Source organism: Rhinatrema bivittatum, chromosome 4 (genome assembly GCF_901001135.1).
Source record: "Rhinatrema bivittatum chromosome 4, aRhiBiv1.1, whole genome shotgun sequence".
NCBI lineage: Eukaryota > Metazoa > Chordata > Amphibia > Gymnophiona > Rhinatrematidae > Rhinatrema > Rhinatrema bivittatum.
In genome coordinates this window covers 275,548,231-275,573,608 of record NC_042618.1, presented here as the reverse complement: position 1 = coordinate 275,573,608, position 25,378 = coordinate 275,548,231, and the positions used below count along the sequence as shown (strand labels likewise).

The following is a 25,378-nucleotide window of genomic DNA, read 5'->3' as shown; positions in this document are numbered from 1 at the left end:
TAAACAGTACGATATGAGGATGAAGCAGCTGTAAATCTGCATTGTTTCAGGAATTCAGCTGTTTACAGAACAAACAAATGAAAAAAGGGGACGCTCTTACCTTCGCATTGTTTCCCCTCTCCCTTATAACCCGGTTTACAGATGCATTTGTAGGCTTTAGGTGTATTTTGGCAAATCGCATCAATGTGGCAGTCATCAGTCCCTTCAGCACATTCGTCACTATCTATAGCCGGCCCGAAACAAGAAAGAAACAAACAAATGACTGCCTCCTCCCCAAAGGAACACTGAATCATTCAGTTACCTACTTTAAATCAGACAGACCCCAGCCTCACTTGGAAGTTCACATTTTTAAGAGGATGCATAGTATGCCAAAGAAAAAACATACGATTCAAACCAAATTTGGAAAAATGTAAGAGTTACATCTTCACCATTCACCCCTCATAAAATAATAAAAATACCCCCCCCCCCCAACAAAACACGTTGAAATCGGGTTTAAATTCTTACTTTGGCATCGCAGGCTGGCCTCACTGTCGTCTTCGACAACGTTGTAAATGTCGGATAAGTATTAATTTGTATAGCCTTTTAAACCATAACTTTTAAAACATGTAAAAATATATCATCTCGTACGTTAAATATGCATTATGAGAGTCACTAGGCTGCGTAAATAAATGCACAACTTTGGAACTTAGAATATCAATATAAACTCAGAACTATAAGAGTAAACAAGCCAATGCTTTGCCTCTTCTAAAGAAAAGATACCCCTCCCCCTAATAAAAAAAAATACTTAGTACACAAAATGGACTAGTACAGAAAGAACAATTGTGCATAACAACCCTTCCCCCTCCCAAAAAAAAAATTAAACAGCCATTCTGAAGGCATGCCCTTTCCAAAGGTATAATTAATTCTGTATGTAACTAAGATTAAATGAATGATAGCATAGTAAAACAAGATTCTTCAAAAGCCGCTATATTATCTTTCAAATCTCATGATCTAATTTAGAAATAGTCTATAAAAGCTTTTGTACCTGAGAGGAGGATAAAAGTTCTAAATAAAAACTTAATTTCGTTGAGCTCTGTAGGATTACTAGAAAGCATAAATTGGTTGAACTGTGCAAAGAACAGTACTCTGATCTTCTTTACAATATAATATAAAACAGAAGTGACTTAAGGAGAAACTTGAGAAAAATCCTAGTTGCAAAATAGATGGAAGGAAAGTGATTGGATTTTTGGAAGAATAGCTTCTTATGTGTGCGACCAGCTCTCTAGCCTTAGTACAAGAAAGTGGCATAGAATTATAATGCCAGTATCAATAAGAAAAGGTCCGCCTTGCAGGGAATACACGTTTAATTGATGCGTTCACAATTTAATGCACCAAGCGCATCTGGGGCTCTCAGTGACAAAAAATAGATGACATCTTCTGATCAAGGACGGATACTATTTTAGCAAAATAAACTGGAATAAAACAGATCCAATGTTATAACTTATGTGGAAAAAAATACGGTAAGAAGGATGTGCAATTTGTTTCATGTTAGTTTAACAGATTCCTAGAAAAAAAAAGTGCGGGGGTGGAAATAGGAAGGAGATTTGTTAGCTTGAAATTCAAACACTAATTGTTTGCGAAATGTTCATTCAACCTTGTGATAAAACGGGGATCCTTCGACGTCAGGGGTGGGAAGGAAAATCTGCAGATATTGTGGTGCAGCAAGAGACTAGAACTTGGTCAACAATGAGCAAGAAGACAGTTTCAACATGCACAATAATTTTTCTTAAATACAGAACTGAAAAATACTTTTTGAATTACTAGCAGCATATTTCCCTTTAGAAAAGCATAGCTTTTGTATGTGCTAATGCTGAATCACCGTCTACTAAACGAGTCTCTTTTTTCCACTGTCATTTTTTTTCAACTGCTGTTCCAGGTCCATTTCAAATAATATAATTTAAGTGAATTCGTTAAGAGACCTTGAGGCTTGTGTATACTCAGATTTGACACAATTAAAAAAAAAAACTGAATAGTTTGTTGATCACCAACAGGTTATCAGTAAACGTGACAGCTGGGGTCTAAAATACCCTCAAAATTAAGTCAAACAGAAAATTTAACAGCGATTAGAAATTATGCTTACTAGATGAGAAACGAGATATAGAAAGAGATTGCAGAAGTTACAAAATACACATTTCACGAAATTGCATCATTTATATTAAAACAATTACATTTAGATATACCATTGGACGCTTCCAAAGGTCCTTATGAGGCAGGAGTAAAAGCATCTGAAAGTAATATATCATGCTAAAATGTGTAAGAACAACAATATAGTTTCAATCTTTTCATTAGCTCTAGTGCTAAATTAGACAATTTCATCACATAGATTATATGCATATGTTATAAAAGTAGCTTTTTCCCTTCAAAAACTGTGCATGGAATTTATGTAGTAATGCGGACGTCAGGTCTCACTGCAATTTTTTAAACACTTATGTTATTAGTATCAAACATAAATAACATTCTTCCTGTACCTTAGTGAGAGGTTCTCTTTTTCATTCTATCACTAATTAATGAGAAAATAATTGAGAAAAAAAAACCCCGAGAAATCTGTTACCTGAAACTCCATTGCCTCTTGTAAACCTGCCAATATAGAAGAGAGCAAAAAACAAACAGAAGTGCCATAAAAAACAAGCAGTCCCCATGATAATGAAATAATTCGATGCAGTTGGTGTGTGGCTTTGATAAGAGACGCACTTGGGACTGGCAGAGTGCAGCGAGAGAAACTGACGGGCGAACAGCAGGCTTCCGATTCGCCAACGCCCAGGAAAAGTGGGTGGGAGAAAGAGGAAAAGGCCAATGCGCCTCGGACTCGGGGGTAGGGTGGGGGATGGATTTGAAGGGCGTGGAAACCGAACTTCAAGTAGTGTTTTTCCTTCCTGCTCTTGTCTTTCCTTAACATTTTTCTTGTTTCACACGATCCCATTCCGCTGTTTAATTTTAAACCAGATACATGAGGGTGGGGAATTAGGAAATTAGCGTGTTAACTTTTTTTCCAAGTCACTTTTTGGTACCATCTGGATTATTTGAGATGATAACTCCTGACAAAATCATTTGGAAGAAAGTAGTTCACGTTGGTTTGTGTATGTATCATATAGATAATGTACACTTTTTGGATATTAATATTGCTGTCTGTGATAGGTTTTATTTATGTTATTGTGCTCGCTTTCCCAGAGTGGTTTACACTTTACTTCTCTTTGGGTTTCAGGCGTTCTATGCTAAAAGCAATAGGTACTCCCTCAGACTAAAAGATTTGGAGTGAGGCGTTCAACAAACCGAAGGGGCCGATCTGATTGCCTAAAAAAAATTACCCTACTAGGTCAGACTGAGGATCCATCAAATCCAGTATCCTGTTTCCAACAGTGGCTAATCCAGATCCCAAGTACCTGACAAGATCCCAAATAGGAAATAGATCCCATGCTGCTATCCTGCTGTGATAGTGGTTATTACCTTAGAGGATAACGTTAAAAACACATGCATGAGTGCTCTTGAACATGTGTATAAGGGCGTGTGTGCTCAGGCACATATATTTTATATTGTGCACACAAAAATACGTATAAATCTATCCTACAACATGTTCACGTATTTAAAAGGTACACAGCATGTATTTTCAACATAGCCGGATAAGTTTTGATTTACCCAGCTAAGAAGCCACCACTTACCCAGAAAAGTCTTTAAAAAACGCTACTTATACAGACTAAGTAAGACAGCCGGATAAGTAAAAGAAAAAAATGTTACTTAGCTGGATAAGGAAATTAGCAGGATAACTAGCATTTGAAGACTTATCCAGCTATCTTACTTAGATAAGTACCATTTAGTCAGAGAAGTCAAAACTTATTCGGATAAATGGAGTGTATCTCCTATACTTGTGTATTTGTGCTCCTAATTTTAAAGATTTCTTCATGAAGAACATGTGTGTTTTCCTTAGCATTTGTCAGCTTTTGCATGTGCAAATCAGCAAATTTTAAAACGTGCATGTGAAAGAAATTTTCAGTTTTACCAAGTTGGTGATCAGTTTACCAAGTCCATCTATAGGTTATCATTCTTCTGCCTGAATGTCCCCCAGTTTACCCACACCAGCCATGCAGTCAGTATTTGGCAATAAACACTTTTATTCTCACTTACACCAGATAATTAGCAGGTGTAAATATATGCAAGTAACAGACTTAGGAATGTTGCTTTGGCAGGTTCTAAATTAGCAACTTATGGCCTGGATTTATCAAAATGTGATAAATATCGCATGCGATAGCAAAAGGGGCGTGGTTTATGCTAAGACAGTTTATCGCAATTTGCACTAATTACCTATGCGAAGAGCTAAGTTAGCGCAAATTTCGATAATGTTTTCAGACTTTGCGATAAGTGCCAGACCTGTTGTATTTCCTGCATACAACCACGGGGGGGGGGGGGGGAGAGAGATAGAAAGAGAGAGGTTTAGGTATTAGTGTAGTGGGGGTTAGGGGCCACTTTGACATTCAAAGTGAGACGTACGAACAGAACAGTGGTCTCTTGTGAAGATTTGATGACCTACGAAGAGAGGAAACTCACCCAAAGATGAGATTTGTGCAATGTTCTCTCCACCTAGCTTGATTATACCCAGGTAGAGTGTCCATCAAGCTAGGTTGAGAGAACCTTGCACAAATATCATCTTGGAGTGAGTTTCCTCACTCCAAAGATCATCAAATCTTCACAAGAGGCCACTGTTCTGTTCGTACGTCTCACTTTGAATGTCAAAGTGGCCCCTAACCCCCCCTACACTAATACCTAAACCTCACCTCGAGTTACTAGGTGGGCCTCCCATATGGATACAAATACCTATCTAGGGAGAGGACATTATGGCTTCTCTCTCTCTCTCTCTCTCCCTCCCTCTCCCCCCCCCCCCCCCTCTACTAAAACAGGCCTTTCAGGAGACATCGCAAAATGCACTAACACCTTACTGCCCCGTAACACAAGCTGTCGCATGGCTTAACACTACTGAAAAAGGTGTAGTTAAAATGAGTGTTAAGTCTGTGCGATAGCACTTTGCAGACTGGCAAGCCCACTCCTGCCCCTAACTCCTCCTCCTCCTTTTCGGATTTGCATTGCACCATATGATATGGTGCTATCGTATGCTTTAAAGGCGTTTTCGCATGCGATAAGCCCTTAATGCATGCAAAAACGCCTTAGCGCATTTTGATAAATAACCCGCTATATTTGTAAATATTGGCTCCACCCAGGAATGCATTGGGCCTGCCCCTTTTTGCATGTGCTATTTTGCTCGTGCATGTACCTATGGATGGTGTATGTGAACCCTTTATTGAAAACATGGTTTTTGTGCAATGGCCTTTTTTGTGCAAATATCTCTTTTAAAACTTACTTATAAATCTACTTGATTAATAACAGTTTATGGACTTCTCCTCCAGGAACTTGTCAAAACCTTTTTTAAACACAAGCCAACTGCCTTAACTGCATCCTCCAGCAAATAATTCCAGAGCTTAATTATACATTGCATGAAAAAGAATTTCTCCAATTTGCTTTGAATGTGCTTCTTTCAAACTTCATGGAGAGTCCCTTAGTCTTTTGTATTTTTTGAAAGAATAAATAACCAATTTACATTTACCCATTCTGTTCTACTCATGATTTTATAGACCTCTAACTTAGCCCCTTTAGCTGCATCTTCTCCAAGATAAAGAACTCTAACCTCTTTAGGTTTTCCTCATAGGGGAGCCTTTCCATACCCTTTATCATTTTGGTTACCCTTTTCTGTACTTTTTTCAGTGCAACTATAGCTTTTATGAGATGCAGTGACCAGAGCTGCACACAGTACTCCAGGAATGGCCTAACCATGGATTGATACAGAGGCATTATGACATTCTCCATTTATTCCAGATCCTTTTCCTGAGTGGTAATTCCTAATAAGGAGCCTAACATTATGTAACACACTGTGATTTCCCCATGTAAGTCACTTTGCATTTGTCCACATTAAATTTCATCTGCTTTATGAATGCCCAGTCTCGCAAGATCTTCCTGCAATTTTTCACAATTCGCTTGCGATTTAACAACTCGTAATAATTTTGTATTGTCTGAAAATTTGATCACCTCACTCATAGTTCCTCTTTGTAGATCATAGCAGCAATCCCTGAGGCACTCAGAAAACTGATCATCCACTGAGAATATCTTGTGATTTGGATTGACCACTGTTGGAAACAGGATACTGGGCTTGATGGACCCTTGGTCTGACCCAGTAAGGCATATCTTATGTAATATCAATCATTTAGTCCCACTCTTTATTTCCTATCTTTTAACCAGTTTGCAATCCACAATAAGACATCGCCTCTTATCCCAAGACTTTAATTTTCTCAGGAGTATCTCATGAACTGCCTCACCATTATAAAAATGTTTATTAACCTCTTCAAAAAAAATGTAGCAGATTGGTGAGGGAAGATTTCCCTGCACTGAAGTCAGACTCAGTAATCTATAGTTTCCAGGATCACCCCTGGAGCCTTTTTTAAAGATTGAGGTAACATTGGCCACTCTCCAATCTTTGGATACAATGAATGATTTTTATGATAGGTTACACATTACTAGTAATAGATCTGCAATTTCATTTTTTAATTATTTTAGAACTCTAAGGTGTATGCCATCTGGTCCATATGATTTGCTACTCTTTAGTTTGAAAATCTGCTTTATTACATCTTCAAGCTTCAACATGATTTGTTTCAGTTATGAAAAATCACATTAAATACAGTTTCTGGTATATCACTCCAACACAAAAACAAATATTTCATTTAATCTTTCTACAATGGCCTTATCTTCTCTATGTGACTCTTTAACCTGTCGATCATTTAATAGTCCAGTCAGCTACCTCACAAGCTTCTTACTTTAAATTTATTTTCCTTAATTTATCAAAGGTTCCCTTTTGAAAGTTTAATGCTAGAGTTGTAGATTTTCCTAATGCCCTATCTCAATTCATTAAGTCAAATATGATCACTGTTGCCAAGTGGATCCACCACCATTATCTATTATACTGAATCCTGCTTTCCAATAAGAATTAGGTCTGAAATGGCTCTTCGTCTTGACAGTACCTAGACCAGCAGTTCCAGGAAGCAGTCATTTATTTCATGGAGAAACTTTACCTCCCTAGCATATCCTCATGTTATATTTACCCAGTCAATATAGTAGGGTAATTGAAATTTCCCATTACTACTGTGCTGCCAGATTTGTTAGCTTCCCTAATCTCTTGGCATTTCATCAAACATCTGTTCATTTTGGCCAGGTGGACAGTGGTATACTCCCATCGCTATGCTCTTCCCCATCACACATGGGGAAGAGTATAGCCTCCATTTCCTTTTTTGCCCCCATATCTGACAAAGAATAAAAGAAAATCATTTCTATCCTCTTGCAATTTGTCAGTTTTTCTAATTTTGAACTACTATATGTCAACATTAAAATCAGCCATTATACTTCTAATATTGTTATCACATTTATTTTTCTGATATGCTTTCAAATGTTTTGTTAAGCCAGTGCTGTAAGGAAGGTCTGGAAAATCACATTACAATGCAATGTTCCATTTATCTTCGAGTATGGGTGCAAATGTAATCTTACTATTAGAGTTCATAATTACATTTTTAAGAAACATACAGCACCTGCTGCAATGTCTATTTTTTTTCGGTACTTTATATAGTTCCAACAAACTAATCATTCTTGTCATGCTTATATAGAGCTCTAGTCATTCATGATGAGGAGGAATATAGGGGAAATGTAACAAATGCAGTATAAATTACTTTTTCTTTTAGAAACTTTCATATCAGTGAACAAAATGACTCCTGAAAAATACAAGAGAAAATTTATCAATTATTACCCTGACCACTATATTATCCCTAATTTCTTGGCTCTGTTTAATGCAGGTTTTCCTTAAATTAAATTTAGACTTTTTCTAACTTGATATTTGTAGTTCAGAATATCATAAGTAAATCTATTGGTTACATGCATGAGTTGCCTATTCTTTTCCTGTATTCATTGCTTTTTACTTTGTACAGGTTTGTGTGAACCTTCAAGTGCTATACAAAAAACACCTAATCATTTATAGAGTGTTCACTATTTCTTTACCTGTCAGTTTTGACCATGATGGCTTCCATTTTAATTTATTGCTATTACTTTAAGTCCTCATTTTTTGTGTCAAAAAATGGAGGAATACTGTAATTTATGTTTCCTGGATAAGGCCTTAGATATAGACTTCTTAGAAACTCTCTTAGATTGCTACCTGATACCTTTTAGAGCTCTCAGCTCCACCTAGTGAATTTTATTCAGTGATGCAACTGAAGACTTTAGAATTGCAACTTTTGTTAACTGAGTCATGAGCTTTTGGGCAAATAGATGCACAATCTGACAATGAAACCTGGCAATGCTATTTTTTTGTAAAATCTTCATATGGAATCTCCCTAGTCTTCTCTTCTTACAAGTTCATACATTGTTACTAATGTTTGTATTTTCCATATTTCATGCTGCAGAACTTAAAACATAAAATAAATTCATGGTGTGATCAAAATACAATTGTATATTGTAAAACACCATAAATATGAAAAAAATCTTGCATACGTATTATTTAAATTACTATTTAGAGCAGGTATAGCAGGATTCATGACTTTGTTACTGATAAGGAGATGGCCAGATCAGTATTTGAAAATTAGAAAAATATTTTAAAAATTCCTTACAATTTATCAAGAATCTGCTCTAAATTGTTACATGGGTTGTGCTACCCTCTTCCATTGTTTCAGACTTGTCATCCATCCAGTCATCAGTTAGACACTTCCTGACACAACACTTGATTAGATGGATAGTCAGATTATAGCACACATTTTTCAGCATTTAAATATAATTCACATTTCCCAATGCATGTGCCTCAGCCACACTGGCTGATTTAATGATTCCCTCATGGTGGGGGAATACAGGGGTCAAGAGTAGGCAGGTCTTCTGCTTGACCAACCACCTTCCCTTTGGGTTAAGTCCTCTGGTGCTGGTGGATGGCAGGTATTATAGAGGGCAGTATATGGAGACAGGAACAAGATACCCACTTGGACTGGCAGGCAGCAAGAGGCAAGGGATAAGAGGGTGCCCTGGCCACACTGAATACAAATAGGGTGTGTACCGGCAAGACAGGAACGGTCAATATAGAACCACAGACAGACAAGGACTAGATAATGCATGAGCAATAATAGATGGCAGAAAGGAAACAGATGGACAAAGGGGGCCAGTGGCAGACCAGGACAGGACAAGGGCACAGCTAGGAATACACAGGCAAGGAGGCCTAAGACGGACAGCACAGCTAGGAACAGGCGGGCAATGAAGGCCACTGGGAGACCCAAGTCAGGAAAAGGGGGAAGGCTATGGGAGGGAGAATAAGAAGCCTGAGTAGTGGCCAGCCTGGTCGCTTTCTCCTTCCTCCCAAGGGTCAGCCTGGGCACTGCAGCAGGCAGAGGTCTGCCACGTATACTTAAAACAAATTTGCTGCTTGTCTTTTTTTTTTATTTAGGTTTTTTTTTAAACTCTTTTTTTAAAGAAAAGGCAGGTACACAGGAAAATACAGCTAAAGCATATGATGCAGCAAACAAGTATCCAGATTGACATAAACAATCAAACAGAACATTTACAATAATCAAGCTAGGGGCCCCAAGACCATTCAAATTTAAAAAGAAAGTTAGTCAGATCGTGGCACAGTCATTCCAGATCAGCAATTTCCTTCACCTGGCGATTCTAATAGTCCAGAGAGGGGCTCAGCTTCCAAAAGGTAGCAATGATGATTCTAGCTGCAAGTAACAGCTGGCCTGCCAAAGCTCGGGATTTGACTGGTACCAAAGAGCCATCCCAACAGTCCAACAGGCCCAGCTTCAGGCTCAGAAAAATCAGATGAGCAAGTATGTTGGCAATTTCCTGCACATCAAGAAACCAAAACGTGTTGAGTAGTTTGACAGTACCACCACATGTGGAGGTAGGTACCACGTTCCCCACAACCCCTCCAACAAAGAGCACTAGAGCCAGAAAAAATTGCCACAAAATGTACAGGTGTCCTATAGGTTCTGTGCAGGAGCCTAACCATAAGGGGTAGATTTTAAAAAATAGCGCGATCACGTACTTTTGTTCGCGCACCAGGCGCAAACAAAAGTACGCTGGATTTTATAAGATACGCGCATCTTATAAAATCCGGGATCGGCGCGCGCAAGGCTGCCGATTTTGGGCAGCCTGCGCGCGCCGAGCCGCACAGCCTGCCTCCGTTCCCTCCGAGGCCGCTCCAAAATCGGAGCGGCCTCGGAGGGAACTTTATTTCGCCCTCCCCTCACCTTCCCCTACCTAACCCACCCCCCCCTACCTTTATCCATGGATTTACGCCTGCCAGCAGGCTGCTGGCACGCCAAGACCCGACCCGGGGGCTGTTCCGGAGGGCGCGGTCATGCCCCCGGGCTGAAACCACGCCCCCGGGCCCGCCCCCCAAATGCCGCGCCACGCCCCCGAAACGCCGCGTCATTTGGCGACGCCCCCGACATGCCCCCTTAAAAAATCCCCGGGACTTACACGCATCCCGGGGCTCTGCGCGCGCCGGCGGCCTATGCAAAATAGGTGTGCCGGCGCGCGAAGGCGCTGCTCGCGTAAATCCGGCTGGATTTACGCGAGCAGGGCATTTAAAATCCGCCCGTAAGTGTGGCATGTCTAACACATATAGTATTGCGATGGGCCGAGGTCCAAATAGCTTTCCAATCTCTATGAACCAAAGACGAACCTAAATCTGTATTCCAGGCATCTTATCAAGGATTCGGTGGTGGTGGTGGTGGACCCAAACTTCCCAAGCAAGATACCCCGATAAATTAAGGCAATCTCTTGCACGTGCGCATGTGGATTGCTAATAAATCACTCTATAACCCTGTTAAGGGCTGCAGAGGCCTATGAATAGCAAAGTGACTACTGAGCGCCTGGCGCAGCTATAAATACTGGGCTCTGGACTCAGGGCAGATATCAAAGTCATCAACTAGGGACTGAAAGGGGACACATCCCTGATTCATCATCCCATAACTGAGCTATAGTAATCAACCCCTGTTTTCGCCAGTCTTTGAAGACTTGGGAAAAGGTACAGCTGGATAAAAGAAAGTTACCATTTATAGGGGAGATGGGCAACAGTTCTTCAGTATCCAATCCCAAAAAACATTGCTCCTATCTCCAAACCCGAAGTGTATGCACCAATATAGGACTTTGCCTGGAGACCCTCCGACACTGTGGGAGGTCGTTGGGCAGAAAAGGGAGCATGGCCAGGGTAAGAATATCAGCCTACTCGCGTTCCATAGTCGGGCCACAGAGCCATACATGAACACAACATAATCTGGATGCCCAGTAACAAATTTGCAGGTTAGGTAAGCCGCCTCCCCCCCCCCCCCCCTTGTTGTTTGGGCAACCATAGAGTCTTCAGTTTAATCCTGGCTGGTTTAAAATTTCATATAAACATCCCCATCAGACTATGCAGATCAGAAAAAACCCAAGGAACATAACAAGGAATTTGCTGGAAAAGATATAAAAGTTTTGGCAGAAGATCGGCCCCTAACTGGAGCTGAACCTTTATTTTTCCCAAGATCCCAGCATAATTTAGAAAAGAGATCCTTAGTGGCCCTAGAGAAGTAAATCCCAGGTATGAGAAAACATCAACGACCACTCAGAAACTAGAAAGGCAATCAGGGAGTGGCATTCTGGAGCCAATAGGTAAATTTCAGAATTATCAATTTTGACTTTATAGCCTGATAGAGCACCGAATTGAGCAAGGAGATGCAATAGGACCAACCCAGAAGTTGAGGAGGGAAGACATTAATATAAAAACATTGTCAGTGTAAAGCGAGAATTTATGCTCTCTTCCACCCAACCTTATACCCTGGATGGCCATGTTTTTGCAGCCAGAGGCTCAATTGCTAGATCAAAAAGTAAGGGTGATAAAGGACAACCTTGGCATGTGCCTCGCTCAGTAGGGAAGGCTGATGTTAGTGAACCATTTATCAATAGCCGAGCGGTAGGACACTTGCACATAGCTCAAATCCACCCTATATAATGCTCAGGTAAACCAGCATGCACCAGGACCTGGAACAAATAGGACCAGTCCAGCTTATCAAAGGCTTTCTCAGCACCTAAGGAAAGTATTAACACTGTTAACCCCCTTTCTTAGCCAAGTGGAGTATATTAAAAAGCAGTCTAATATTGATGGTGAAGACCCTCCCCTTCACAAACCCAGTTTGATTGCAGTATATCAGCAGGGGTAGCACAGCCTCTAAACAAAATTGGGGTACCTTCGCGAGTATCTTAATGTCAGCATTAAGGAGTGATATTGGTCAGTAAGAACCACAAAATGCAGCATTTCTACCTTTCTTAGGAAAAATAGAAATGGTAGCTTCTGCCATGTCCCCAAGCTCAAAATTGAGCTCCCCAGCCTGACTGAACAATGGGAGCAAGGAACTTTTTATAAAATTTCTCATGGAACCCATTGAGGCCTGGACATTTACCTCCTGAGAGGGTTTTAATGGCCAGTTGTATAACCTCAGAAGTAATGGGAGCACCAAGACTCTCCCAGTGTCCATCCTGTAACTGAGAGAGAGCGAGAGGCTGAAGGAAACTGTAGATGTCCTCTGAACAAGCAAGAGCCTCAACATCAGAATAAGATCTATTAACTACCAAGGGCAGATTTTTATTTACTAAAATGCATACTCATCTGCTCCTGGAGTTATATGATGAATAATATAATTGCCCTACCCAACCAGACTTCAACTTTTTGTGAGCTGCGTTTCCTTCAAGAACAAAAGGTATGATTTGTTCCTGCGAGCAAACTGCAAAATGTGTTTATGTTTGGTAGGTGAAGAGATCCCATGAACATTCAGAGAGATACAATTGATAACATCAGCCCTGAAAAATAGCCATCAAAAAATTAGGCTTGGTAGGAGAGGCATGCCTAGGAGTAAAATTAAAAAACAGATCTTTAGTCAGGGCCCTAGATACAAAACAGGAAAGCCATGTTACTTGAATACATCATCAAAATGTATAAAAAAGGAAGCACACTGCATCAAAAACCAAAATATGGTATACCTTTTTCTAGTTTTAGAAAAACCTAAAATGTAACTCACAATAGGCCCAGAAAACACCTGGGAAAGCCAAACCAGATTCCCACCCCAACTGACCTGAAACAGAGGGCCAGTTAAATCAAACACCCCACACAGCAAGAAAAAAAAGCTGCAAAAAAACCCCCCAAAAAACAGCCCAGATCCCTTTATATGGGACAGCAGTCGGGACCAAACCCAATAACTAAGCCCAGAAAACAAGTCTAGCACCAACCCCCCCCCCCCCCCCCCCCCCCCCCCAGTAGTAAGTGGTACACGCTCTCCTTTTTCAGAGCCAGTCAATATTTTAATCACATGATTTGATTTCAGACTCATTATTTGAAGAAATTTATGTATTTATCTAAAATGCTTGCATTCCACTTAACTCAAAACAGAAGTTGTATGCAGGTAAATAAAACATAAATAATAGGATGCAATAAAACAAAAAGGAATTACATAAAATGAATGACAAAACACAATATAAACACCAAATATATAATGCCAGAGTATTAATACATATGCTGGACCCTAGAGCTAGGTAGCACTGATTTGTACAAAAGTCTATCGAAATGAACACTTTAAGCAGCAATCTATTTGCAATTTTGGCACTAACAAATTAAATTTTCTAATCTTAATATTTATAAACATTGAGGAAATTGAATAAAAATCAATAGATGGAACAACAGAAATAGATTACATTTAATTACCCAGTAGTATTAATAATCTCTATAGAACCACCTGGAATTCCTCTTCACAAAATAGTGCTTAAAATTGTTCAGCTTAGACACTCCTAAACTATGGTGAAACTTTTCGGCCTCCCTACTTGCCTTGGCCACCACCTCCCTGTGCTTGTTGACACGCGACCCGCCGGGGCCCGGGAGATCCCCCCCATCGACCCACGCAACCGGCTGAACCAGGTGCCCGCCTCCAATCCTGCCCACTGTGACATCATCTCTTCAACGCCGGAGCCCTTTAAAACCGCGACGCTGACTGCAGGATCTCTCTTTTCTGCCTCTCTTCTCGCCTTGGCCACCGCCTCCCCGTGCTTGTCGGCACGCGACCTGCCGGGGTCCGGGAGAGCCCCCCCATCGAGCCACGTGACCGGCTGAACCAGGTGCCCGCCTCCGATCCCGCTCACTGTGACATCATCTCTTCAGGGCCGGAGCCCTTTAAAACCGCGACGCCGACCGCAGGCATCGCGTGCTGGTGTCACGTGCCAAAGGAGTGCCACCAAGGGGCAGGCCCCTTGATGTGCCCCTTTGTCCACCCTCTTTGTGCTCCCCTTTCCCTTTTCCTCCACCACTACTACTTATTGTCCTCACCCTTTCATAGAGATACCTCTGTTCTCTATGACCCTCTACCCTCGAATACCTGGCCTGTCTCACCTCTCTGCACTCGGTTACTCGTGCAGTTACTTGTGCAGTACTCCATTATAACCTCTTCTCAGTCCCTACTTGCCGAGACCCTGTTCCCTGCTATCCACTCATTATTCCCTACAAGCCTCTAAAATGGCAACTTACCCCATCCCTCGCATCCAACACCCTCTCTCCAGACCCCCTTTCCCCTTGGTCCTCAATCCCTCACCCCAACGCAAATCCCTAATCCCCATCCTCACCTCTCCACTGACACAACTCCTAGACCTCACCATGCTCTCCTTAATTTTATTCAACGCACAATCCCTCTCCAAAAAGACTTCCATCCTTAATGACCTGCTAATCGATTGCAAGCCCGACATCTGTGCGGTTACTGAAACTTGGTTTAAAGAAACTGATGTGGTCATTATCAATCAACTCCCCACATCGTCTTGTGAGTTTTTCTCAATCCCAAGACCCAAAAAAAGAGGAGGAGGCCTCCTCCTTGCTTCCAAGAAACTCTTAAACCTCAAATCTGTCCACATAACCACACCACCTAAGCTCGAGATAGGCCTATTCAAATCCTCTGAACTACAAGTATGTCTAGTTTACTCCCCTCCAGCCTTGCTTGAATCCAATCCATAACCCATCATCAAATTCATTGCTGATTACATTAATGTTGACAACCCCACCATCATCCTTGGAGACTTTAATCTCCACGTAGACTCCCCACTCCCTTCTTCATCATGTGAAACCCTCCTCAATTCCCTCCAGGCAATAGGATTTCAGCAAATCATCACCTCCCCTACTCACAAAGCTGGCCATACCCTTGATCTAATTTTCATTAACTCCGGTGTCCAACCCTCCACTACCCCCTCGTGCACCCCAGTCCCGTGGTCCGACCATTACCTAATAAAAAGCCTTTTCGCCATTAGCATATCCTCCCCTAGTAGGAAGGCCCAATACACTACCATAATTTCCAGAAAATCTTGCCTAGTGAAGGTTTAGTTGCCGCCTTAACTACTTCCCTGCACAACTTAGACTGCTCCGACCCCGACTCTGTGCTAGCATCATGGAATAACCTCATCACGGATATAGCCAATAAACTTTGCCCCATTTCCAAACGTGTCATAAATATGGCCTCCAAGCACTCGAACCCATGATATACCTCTGAGTTAAAATCAATGAAAAATAAACTCAGACAAAAAGAGAGAACCTGGCGTAAGGACCCAACCCCACAGTATTCCTCCAGCTATAAAACAGCCCTTCACTGTTACAGAATTACTACTCTGAAGCACAAACGGGATTTCTATGCGACCAAAATTCATGACTATAAATACAATTCCAAAGCGCTTTTCTCTTACGTCACAGGCCTCAGGAAACCAACCCCCCCCCCCTCGATCATACCTGATTCAGAAGCCGCTGCCAAATGTGAGGAACTTGCACACTATTTTCACAATAAATTATTGAAGCTCCTCACCAGATTCCCCAACTTCTTGCCCCCTCCCCCTTCAAGTACATCCCCTGCTACCCCAGCGCACTTTTCCCATGACCTCACCTCCTCCAAAGAAGTTGTCATTCCTCAAGAAACTCAAACCCGCCTCCCACCCTAATGACACCATCCCCCCTAAAGCACTCCTAGCTGTCCCTAACTCCATAGCTAGAGCCATAGCTGACATCATCAATTGCTCCCTCTTCACTGGCACCGCCCCCGACATACTCAAACAGGCAGTGGTCAAACCCCTCTTGAAGAAGCCCTCCCTTGACCCAAAAGACCCCTCTAACTTCTGCCCCATCTTAAACCTCCCTTTTATCGCTAAGATAATGGAAAGAGTAGTCAACGCTCAACTTATGGACTACCTTGAAAATCACAAGATCCTCCACACCTCTCAATTTGGCTTCCGGAAACATTTCAATACAGAATCCCTCCTACTCACCTTATCGGACCATCTCCTCAGAGATATGGGACAAGGTCACAGCTACCTCCTTGCCCTTCTAGATATCTCTGCGGCATTTAACATCATATGCCATAACCTCCTCCTTGCCTGCCTAGAAGACATTGGCATATCCGGTCTAGCCCTCTTATGGTTTAAATCATATCTATCCAACAGAAACTTCTCCGTTAAAATAGGTAATGCCATTTCTGCTCCCCACCCCCTCATACAAGGAGTCCCACAGGGCTCCTCCCTCTCCTCCACCCTCTTTATCATCTATCTCACTCCGCTCTGCCATCTACTTTCCGAACTTAACCTCAAGTTCTATCTTTATACTGATGATGTCCAAATCATCATTCCTATTTATACCTCCATCTCCGATGCTCTGAAGCACTGGGAAACTTGCCTTACATCCATCAACTCCCTCCTCACCAACCCCCACCTCTCCCTAAACACCAACAAAACTGAGCTCTTACTCATTTCACCACACTCCTCTCCCAAACCTTTTCTTTCGACTGATCCAGCTTTCAAGTCCATTGCTGCACAAACCTTTGTAAAAGACAGGAGTTTTCCTCGACCAACAATTAAATCTGAAGAAATACGTGAGCTCTATACTTAAGGAAGGTTTTTACAAACTTAACGTCCTAAAAAAATTTAAACCCCTACTACACACCCAAGGCTGACTTCCTGTGATTCAAGCTACCCTCTCTTCGAAATTGGACTATTGCAACTCACTCTTCTTAGGACTCCCCTACTCGACGATAAGACCGCTGCAAATGCTCCAAAATGAGACAGCTGGAATCATCACCAACACCCGTAAAACAGATCACATCACCCCATCCTTAAAGACCTGCATTGGCTCCCTATCCCTTCCAGAATTCTCTAGAAAACATTAACCATTATTCACAAAGCCACGTACTCTCACAATTCCAATTGGCTTGATATCCCTTTCAGTGCTGTGCAGTCTAATCGACCTACAAGAACAGCTAATAAAGGAACCCTGCCCGTGCCCTCCCTGAAAATAGCGCACCTTTCCTCCACCAGAGACTGTGCTCTCTCAATTGCCGGCCCCTCACGCTGGAACTCCCTGCCTACCAGTCTCCGCCTCGAACCATGCTCTTCCAAATTCAAAAAGAAACTTAAAACATGGTTGTTTAGACAAGCCTATCCAGACTTATCCACCTCTCCTCCTCGCCCCTTACGCTCCTAATCTTTCACCGCTTCCTTTGTATACATGATCATGCTGCATTGTTGCCACTCTGTATATTTGACCTCCAGTTATGACACTACCTTGTACATATGACCATGTAATTATTATATTAACCATGTTTTGCACCCAAGCATACTTTTATACGTTTCGGTTATCATTGCTCTACACATTATGTTTAAAGACCCTCTTCTACAGTTGATCTGTACTTCTACTCTGTACCTTGTGTGATCCCTTCCCGTTTTTTAGTCCCTGTTATTATGTATTTTCAAACATGCTGTTAAAATGTAAACCAGTATGATGTCCCTCCTAATACCGGTATAAAAAAAGTCTCTAAATAAACTTAGATGCTCCTAAACTGTGCAATGGAACGTGTTCTGTTTTGTGGGCAGGCTTTTATAAGGCTATACCACTGAGACAATTGAAATAGATAGGCCATCATTTGGTCTTTTATATTAACATTGATACCATACTAAAATGCCCTATATATTGGCCTAGGAAGTTCTGTTTGCAAGCCTGCCAGCAGATTGGTTATGGGTGTAGGAACAAAAGAGTGTCTAACACCTTTTCTTACATTGTTGCATTGGCTACCAGTTATGCAGAGGATGAAATTAAAAATACTTAATCTTACTTTATAAGTCTATTACAAAGCAGGGTCCATCCTATCTGAATAACTTATCAATCCATAATCCCATGTGACAATTACGTACATCTTAAAGACTTCTGTTAGTGATTCTTTCTTTTAAAAAGGTCTGATTTGGGGGTCACATGATGTGGTGGGCTTAGCTAGTCACATTGTGCTGAGCTCCACTGCTACTTCCCCCTTGAGCTTTTATAGCTTTTTTTTTTTTTTTTTAGAGAACAATTAATATTTTTTGTGGTCCGTGTGGATGAGACATTGCATGACGCTTGTTGTTGTAGTTTTTGTTGGATTTGTGAGAGCAAAGCCTTTCGCACCACGAAACGGGAGAAGGAAAAGCTGAAGCCGGTGTCCTCCAAGATGGCCGACGGCGCAGGAGCTGGGTCCCCAGAGGACTTTGACACAGCGTTCATGATTAAACTTATGGATGCAATAGTTTCAGCCCTTGATGATTGCTTTTCTCATATTTCTAAGCAGATAGAGGAACTAAAATCTTCTCTTTCTGAGCTATCCCCGTGCTTAGGCCAAGCGGAGGGATGACTCTCGACCATGGAAGATGATGTACAGCAGTTGGAAAAATGAATGCATAACCTTGAAAAAGAGATGCAGGAGAAAGCTGCAAAGCTGGATGACTTAGAAAATTGAGCACAAAGGACAAATTTAAGGTTTGTGGGGATAGTGGAAGACAATTCCATGATGGATGTGGCTAAACTGCTGGAAAATTGGCTACCCGCAGAGCTGGGTCTACAGGAACTACTGGGGAAAAATGATATTCAAAGAGCTCATCCTTTGGAGCCTAAAGTACAGGGGAGGCCCAGGCCCCAAACTGTTTTATAGCTAAGTTGTCCCACTATACCTATAAGGGCATGATTTTACGGGTCTTTTACAAAAAAAAGCAGCTGTTGTATAAGGAACACAGAGGGTTGATATTTCAAGACTTCTCTAACTGTGTGATGTTGCAACACCACACATTCTTCTCCATCTGATCTAGTTTGGCCCAACATAATATCCAATTTGCCCTACAATATCCCATGCAACTACAAATTTGGCATCAAGGAGCTTGGCAGGATTTTCGAGTGGCTGAAGAAGCACAGAAATATGTGCAACAACTGTTGTCTACAAAAAATTAGATTTGGATTTGTGGCTCTCCTCCATGAATGAGCGCAGTGCTACCACAAGCTGGCTTGGAGATTATTTATATTTCTCCGGGCAGCAGTTGGTTATTCGGCTGAGCGTTAAGAGGTTTCAGCTATCTCCCAAGTCGGTTTTGGAGTACTTGTGACTAGTTCGCATACCTAGAATAGACTATCTTTGTGTAAACCATAGGCTATATCATCTCTTTATTGAATTTCTCTCTGGAACTGCCATGGATGGACATGTTTGTTCTTTTGTGCTCCAGCACAATCAAGCCTTAGTTCAGCTGGCATCCCTCGAGCAGCCTGAACATTGTACTGAGATTCTCCTTTTATTTTTTTTGTATATCATTTTTTTATCTTTCAAGAATTGTTGTTAAAGTAACTCTATATAATGAGTATGGTACAATCATTGATCACATGGTTTTGGAATGTAACTATGATAAAGTTCTGCATTCTTTTCTTTTTGATTTTATAAAGGCTCAACAATAACTGTTCTTTATTTTTTTAAATTGACTCAACCCCCAATAGCCTACCCAAATGGTATGGGTATACTGTCAATGAACACATTGTGTATTACATATCATACACTGAGTAGAAGGGGGATCTAAAGGGTGTAGCAGCACCCTAACATGTCTGACGGACTCCTTGCCTTTGGATAGGCAATGGGAGTGTTTGTGGTTGATGAGGGGAGGGGGTAGGAAGCAAGGATATTTGGGTGATTTTGCAAATTTACTCGGTTAGAGTTGGGTGGATATTTAACATTTGTTTTTTTTATGTGGGACCTGCATTCTTGTTTTATACTTTGGAAGGTGAGGGAATATCCTATTGTATCTTTCTTTAGTGGTTTGGTGGGCAGCAAATGTGCTTCTTGTTTCATATTTCATCCTTTCCTATGGGAGGGTCACATAAATTTATTACTTGGAATGTGGAAATTATTCTCAAGATCAAATCGTAGCGCATATAGAAAGACATGATTTAATAGAACACAGTCAACATGGATTTACCCAAGGGAAGTCTTGCCTAACAAATCTGCTTCATTTTTTTGACGGGGTTAATAAACATGTGGATAAAGGTGAACCATTTGGATTTTCAGAAGGCGTTTGACAAAGTTGCTCATGAGAGGCTTCCACGAAAACTAAAAAGTCATGGGATAGGAGGTGATGTCCTTTCGTGGATTACAAACTGGTTAAAAGACAGGAAACAAGAGAATAGGATTAAATGGTCAATTTTCTCAGTGGAAAAGGGTAAACAGTGAAGTGCCTCAGAGATCTATACTTGGACCGGTGCTTTTCAATATATATATAAATGATCTGGAAAGGAATACGACGAAGGTGGTTATCAAATTTGTGGATGATACAAAATTATTCAGAGTAATTAAATCACAAGCAGACTGTGATACATTACAGGAGGACCTTGCAAGACTGGAAGATCGGGCATCCAAATGGCAGAAGCTAAACCAGGCTACAAGAACCTGGCAAGTACCCAAACACTAAGAAGATCCCATGCAACTGATGCCAGTAATAGCAGAGACCGTTCCCTAAGTCAATGGACTTCTCCTCTAGGGATGTGAATCGTTTTTTGACGATTTAAAATATCGTCCGATATATTTTAAATCGTCAAAAATCGTTAGGGCCACGATACAATACCAATTCCCCCGATTTATCGTCAAAAAATCGTAAATCGGGGGAAGGGGGAAGGGGGAGGGCAGGAAAACCGACACCCTAAAACCCACCCCCGACCCTTTAAATTAAATCCCCCACCCTCCCGACCCCCCCCTCCAAATGCCTTAAATTACCTGGGGGTCCAGCGGCACACTAAAACACGGCACACTAAAATCCCCCCCCCCCCCCAAATGCCTTAAATTACCTGGGGGTCCGTAGCGGCGGTCCATAGCTTAAATTACCTCCGTAGCCTTAAATTACCTCCGTAGCGGCGGTCCGTAGCTAAATCGGGGGAAGGGGGAGAGCAGGAAAACCGGCACACCAAATCGTGTAGTCTTCATCCGGCGCCATTTTGCAAAATGGCCACCGCAAAATGGCGGCGGCCATAGACCAAAACGATTCGACGCAGGAGGTCGTTCCGGACACCCGCTGGACTTTTGGCAAGTCTTGTGGGGGTCAGGAGGCCCCCCCAAGCTGGCCAAAAGTTCCTGGGGGTCCAGCGGGGGTCCGGGAGCGATCTCCTGCCGCGAATCGTTTTCCGTACGGAAAATGGCGCTGGCAGGAGATCGACTGCAGGAGGTCGTTCAGCGAGGGTTCCGGACCCCCCGCTGAACGACCTCCTGCAGTCGATCTCCTGCCGGCGCCATTTTCCGTACGGAAAACAATTCGCGGCAGGAGATCGCTCCCGGACCCCCGCTGGACCCCCAGGAACTTTTGGCCAGCTTGGGGGGGCCTCCTGACCCCCACAAGACTTGCCAAAAGTCCAGCGGGGGTCCGGAACGACCTCCTGCGTCGAATCGTTTTGGTCTATGGCCGCCGCCATTTTGCGGCAGCCATTTTGCAAAATGGCGCCGGCTGAAGACTACACGATTTGGTGTGCTGGTTTTCCTGCTCTCCCCCTTCCCCCGATTTAGCTACGGACCGCCGCTACAGAGGTAATTTAAGGCTACGGAGGTAATTTAAGCTACGGACCGCCGCTACGGACCCCCAGGTAATTTAAGGCATTGGGGGGGGTTCGGGAGGGTGGGGGATTTAATTTAAAGGGTCGGGGTGGGTTTTAGGGGGTTTTAGTGTGCCGCTGGACCCCCAGGTAATTTAAGGCATTTGGGGGGGGGGGTTCGGGAGGGTGGGGGATTTAATTTAAAGGGTCGGGGGTGGGTTTTAGGGGGTTTTAGTGTGCCGGCTCATGATTTTAATGATTTTCATGATACTTTACACACCCAAACGGCAACAATACGATTCCCTCCCCCTCCCAGCCGAAATCGATCGTTAAGACGATCGAGGACACGATTCACATCTCTAGGAAAAATAACCCTTGCTGTAGTTACACGATGTTAGGTTCCATATTAGGAGCTACCACCCAGGAAAAAGATCTAGGCATCATAGTGGATAATACTTTAAATTTGTCTGCTCTGTGTGCTGCAGCAGGCAAAAAAGCAAACAGAATGTTAGGAATTATTAGGAAGGGAATGGTTAATAGAACGGAAAATGTCATAATGCCTCTATATCGCTCCTTGGTGAGACCGCACCTTGAATACTGTGTACAATTCTGGTCGCTGCTTCTAAAAAAAGATATAGTTGCGATGGAGAAGGTACAGAGAAGGGCAACCAAAATGATAAAGGGGATGGAACAGCTCCCCTATGAGGAAAGGCTGAAGAGGTTAGGGCTGTTCAGCTTGGAGAAGAGACAGCTGAGGGGGAATATGATAGAGGTCTTTAAGATCATGAGAGGTCTTGAACGACTAGATATGACTTGGTTATTTACACTTTCGAATAATAGAAGGACTAGGGGGCATTCCATGAAGTTAGCAAGTAGCACATTTAAGACTAATCGGAGAAATTTATTTTTCACTCAACGCACAATAAAGCTCTGGAATTTGTTGGCAGAGGATGTGGTTAGTGCAGTTAGTGTAGCTGGGTTCAAAAAAGGTTTGGATAAGTTCTTGGAGGAGACGTCCATTAACGGCTATTAATCAAATGTACTTAGGGATTTACAACTGCTATTAATTGCATCAGCAGCATGGGATCTTCTTAGTGTTTGGGTAAATGCCAGGTTTTTGTGGCCTGGTTTGGCCTCTGTTGGAAACAGGATGCTGGGCTTGATGGACCCTTGGTCTGACCCAGCATGGCAATTTCTTATGTTCTTATGCTTGCCTATTAAACGAGGTAAGGTGCTTTCTCATTTGAACCATATAAAATGTCAGGTAGCTTTTTTGCAAGAAACACACATGATATCCCAGAAGCATGTGAAACTCCGGAAGTGCTGGGTTTCACAAGTATTTTCAGCGCAGGAAACATAAAAAAATGTGGGGTGGCTATATTAATACATTGGTCCGTTGCCTTTCAGTTGTCAGAGACTCACATAGTTCCCCAGGGGTGCTATGTTGCTATTATTTGGGAAACCAGTTAGGATGGTCTCTATTTATGCCCCTAACAGATGTGATCATGGGTTGGTTTTTTTTTTACTAAATTTAATATCTGTATTAACTTCTTTGGGGACAGCTCCTCTTTTGATAGAGGTGGACTTCAGTTGCATTGTGGACGGGAAACTGGATAGACAAGCTATATATGCCAGGAATCTTTTAGATTCGCACGCAAAGCCCCGGGACGCGCGTAAGTCCCGGGGCTTCATAAAGGGGCTTGTCTGGGGCGTGTCTGGGGGTCAGGGGCGGTCCGGGTGGGTCCGGGGGCGTGACGACGGTTCGGGGGCGGGCTGGGAGGGTGGTCCCGAGTCCCCCGGCACTGCGGCCTGTGCCAGGCCTGTGCCAGGGCACAGGGATTTAGGTAGGGCCTGTGCCAGGGCACAGGCCCTACCTAAATCCTCCCCCCAACAAAGGTGGGGGGGGGGATTTAGGTAGGGCCAGGGGGTGGGTTAGGTAGGGGAAGGGAGGGGAAGGTGGGGGGACGCGGAAGGAAAGTTCCCTCTGAGGCCGCTCCGATTTCGGCCTCCGATTTCGGAGCGGCCTCGGAGGGAACGTAGGCAGGCTATGCGGCTCGGCGCGCGCAGGCTGCCGATTTTGCGCAGCCTTGCATGCGCCGACCCCGGATTTTATAAGATATGTGTGGCTACGCACGTATCTTATAAAATCCGGCGTACTTTTTAAAGATCTACCTCATAGTGAGGGCCCATGACACTCAAACCAGAATAGATTTAATTCCTATTTGTCATTTTTTCCGAGCCTAACATCCTCGGATATTGATCCGATAGTGATTTTAGATCATGGGATGGTCTCGTGTGAGCTGACTAACCTCTCTTTCTGTGTGGGGAGACCAGAGTGGAGGATGCCTAGCTGGTTGATTCAGGACAAACAGTTTGAATATTATTTAGCTGAAAAATGGGATGAATATGAGCTTAATAATAATAGTAATATGGAGAATCCCACTCTTTTTTTTGGGAAGCTGCGAAAGCAGTTTTGGGGGGAGAGATTGTCAGCTACATGGCACAATGAAAGAAGGAACTCAATAAAGATATCTTACTTCTCACAGAGACCCTTCAAGCACTACATAGACAAATGACCAGGGATTATTCTCCTCGATTAAAACAAGAATACTGGGCAACTTCTTAATTACTGAACGATAAATTGCATCAAAGGGCCACTTCCTCTCTGTCTCATTTACAACATATGTTTCTCTTATATAGTAATAAGACAGGAAGGATGTTAGTAAGGTCAAGCATCATTCTGATTTTGTTACCCATATTAAAGATCAGAGGGACAAAGCACTTACCTCTTCCCCAGAGATCTGTAGGGCATTTGGGAACTACTATCAAAACTAGGGATGTGAATCGTTTTAGGACGATTAAAATTATCGTCCGATAATTTTAATATCGTCTTAAACCGTTATGGAACACAATACAATACAGATTCTAACGATTTATCGTTATAAATCGTTAGAATCGTGAGCCGGCACACTAAAACCCCTAAAACCCACCCCCGACCCTTTAAATTAAATCCCCCACCCTCCCAATAACTTAAATAACCTGCGGGTCCAGCGGCGGTCCGGAACGGCAGCGGTCCGGAACGGGCTCCTGCTCCTGAATCTTGTCGTCTTCAGCCGGCGCCATTTTCCAAAATGGCGCCGAAAAATGGCGGCGGCCATAGACGAAAAAGATTGGATGGCAGGAGGTCCTTCCGGACCCCCGCTGGACTTTTGGCAAGTCTCGTGGGGGTCAGGAGGCCCCCCACAAGCTGGCCAAAAGTTCCTGGAGGTCCAGCGGGGGTCAGGGAGCGATTTCCCGCCGCGAATCGTTTTCGTACGGAAAATGGCACCGGCCATACGCGTATGGCCGGCGCCATTTTCCATACGGAAAATGGCGCCGGCA

General features: G+C 42.8%; 1 protein-coding gene across 1 annotated transcript in view; it reads right to left on the bottom strand.

Moving 5' to 3' along the window:
* The window catches only part of SCUBE1 (signal peptide, CUB domain and EGF like domain containing 1), a 1,434,630-nt gene extending 1,431,891 nt beyond the window's left edge, over positions 1-2,739 (bottom strand). Inside the window, exons 1-2 of the mRNA XM_029600135.1 lie at positions 2,591-2,739; positions 101-223 (exon numbers count right to left, since the gene is read on the bottom strand). Of these exons, the coding sequence (XP_029455995.1) occupies positions 101-223; positions 2,591-2,678 (211 nt within the window). The 5' untranslated portion in view covers positions 2,679-2,739. The remainder of the gene's footprint in view (positions 1-100; positions 224-2,590) is intronic.
* Positions 2,740-25,378: the final 22,639 nt, after the last annotated feature.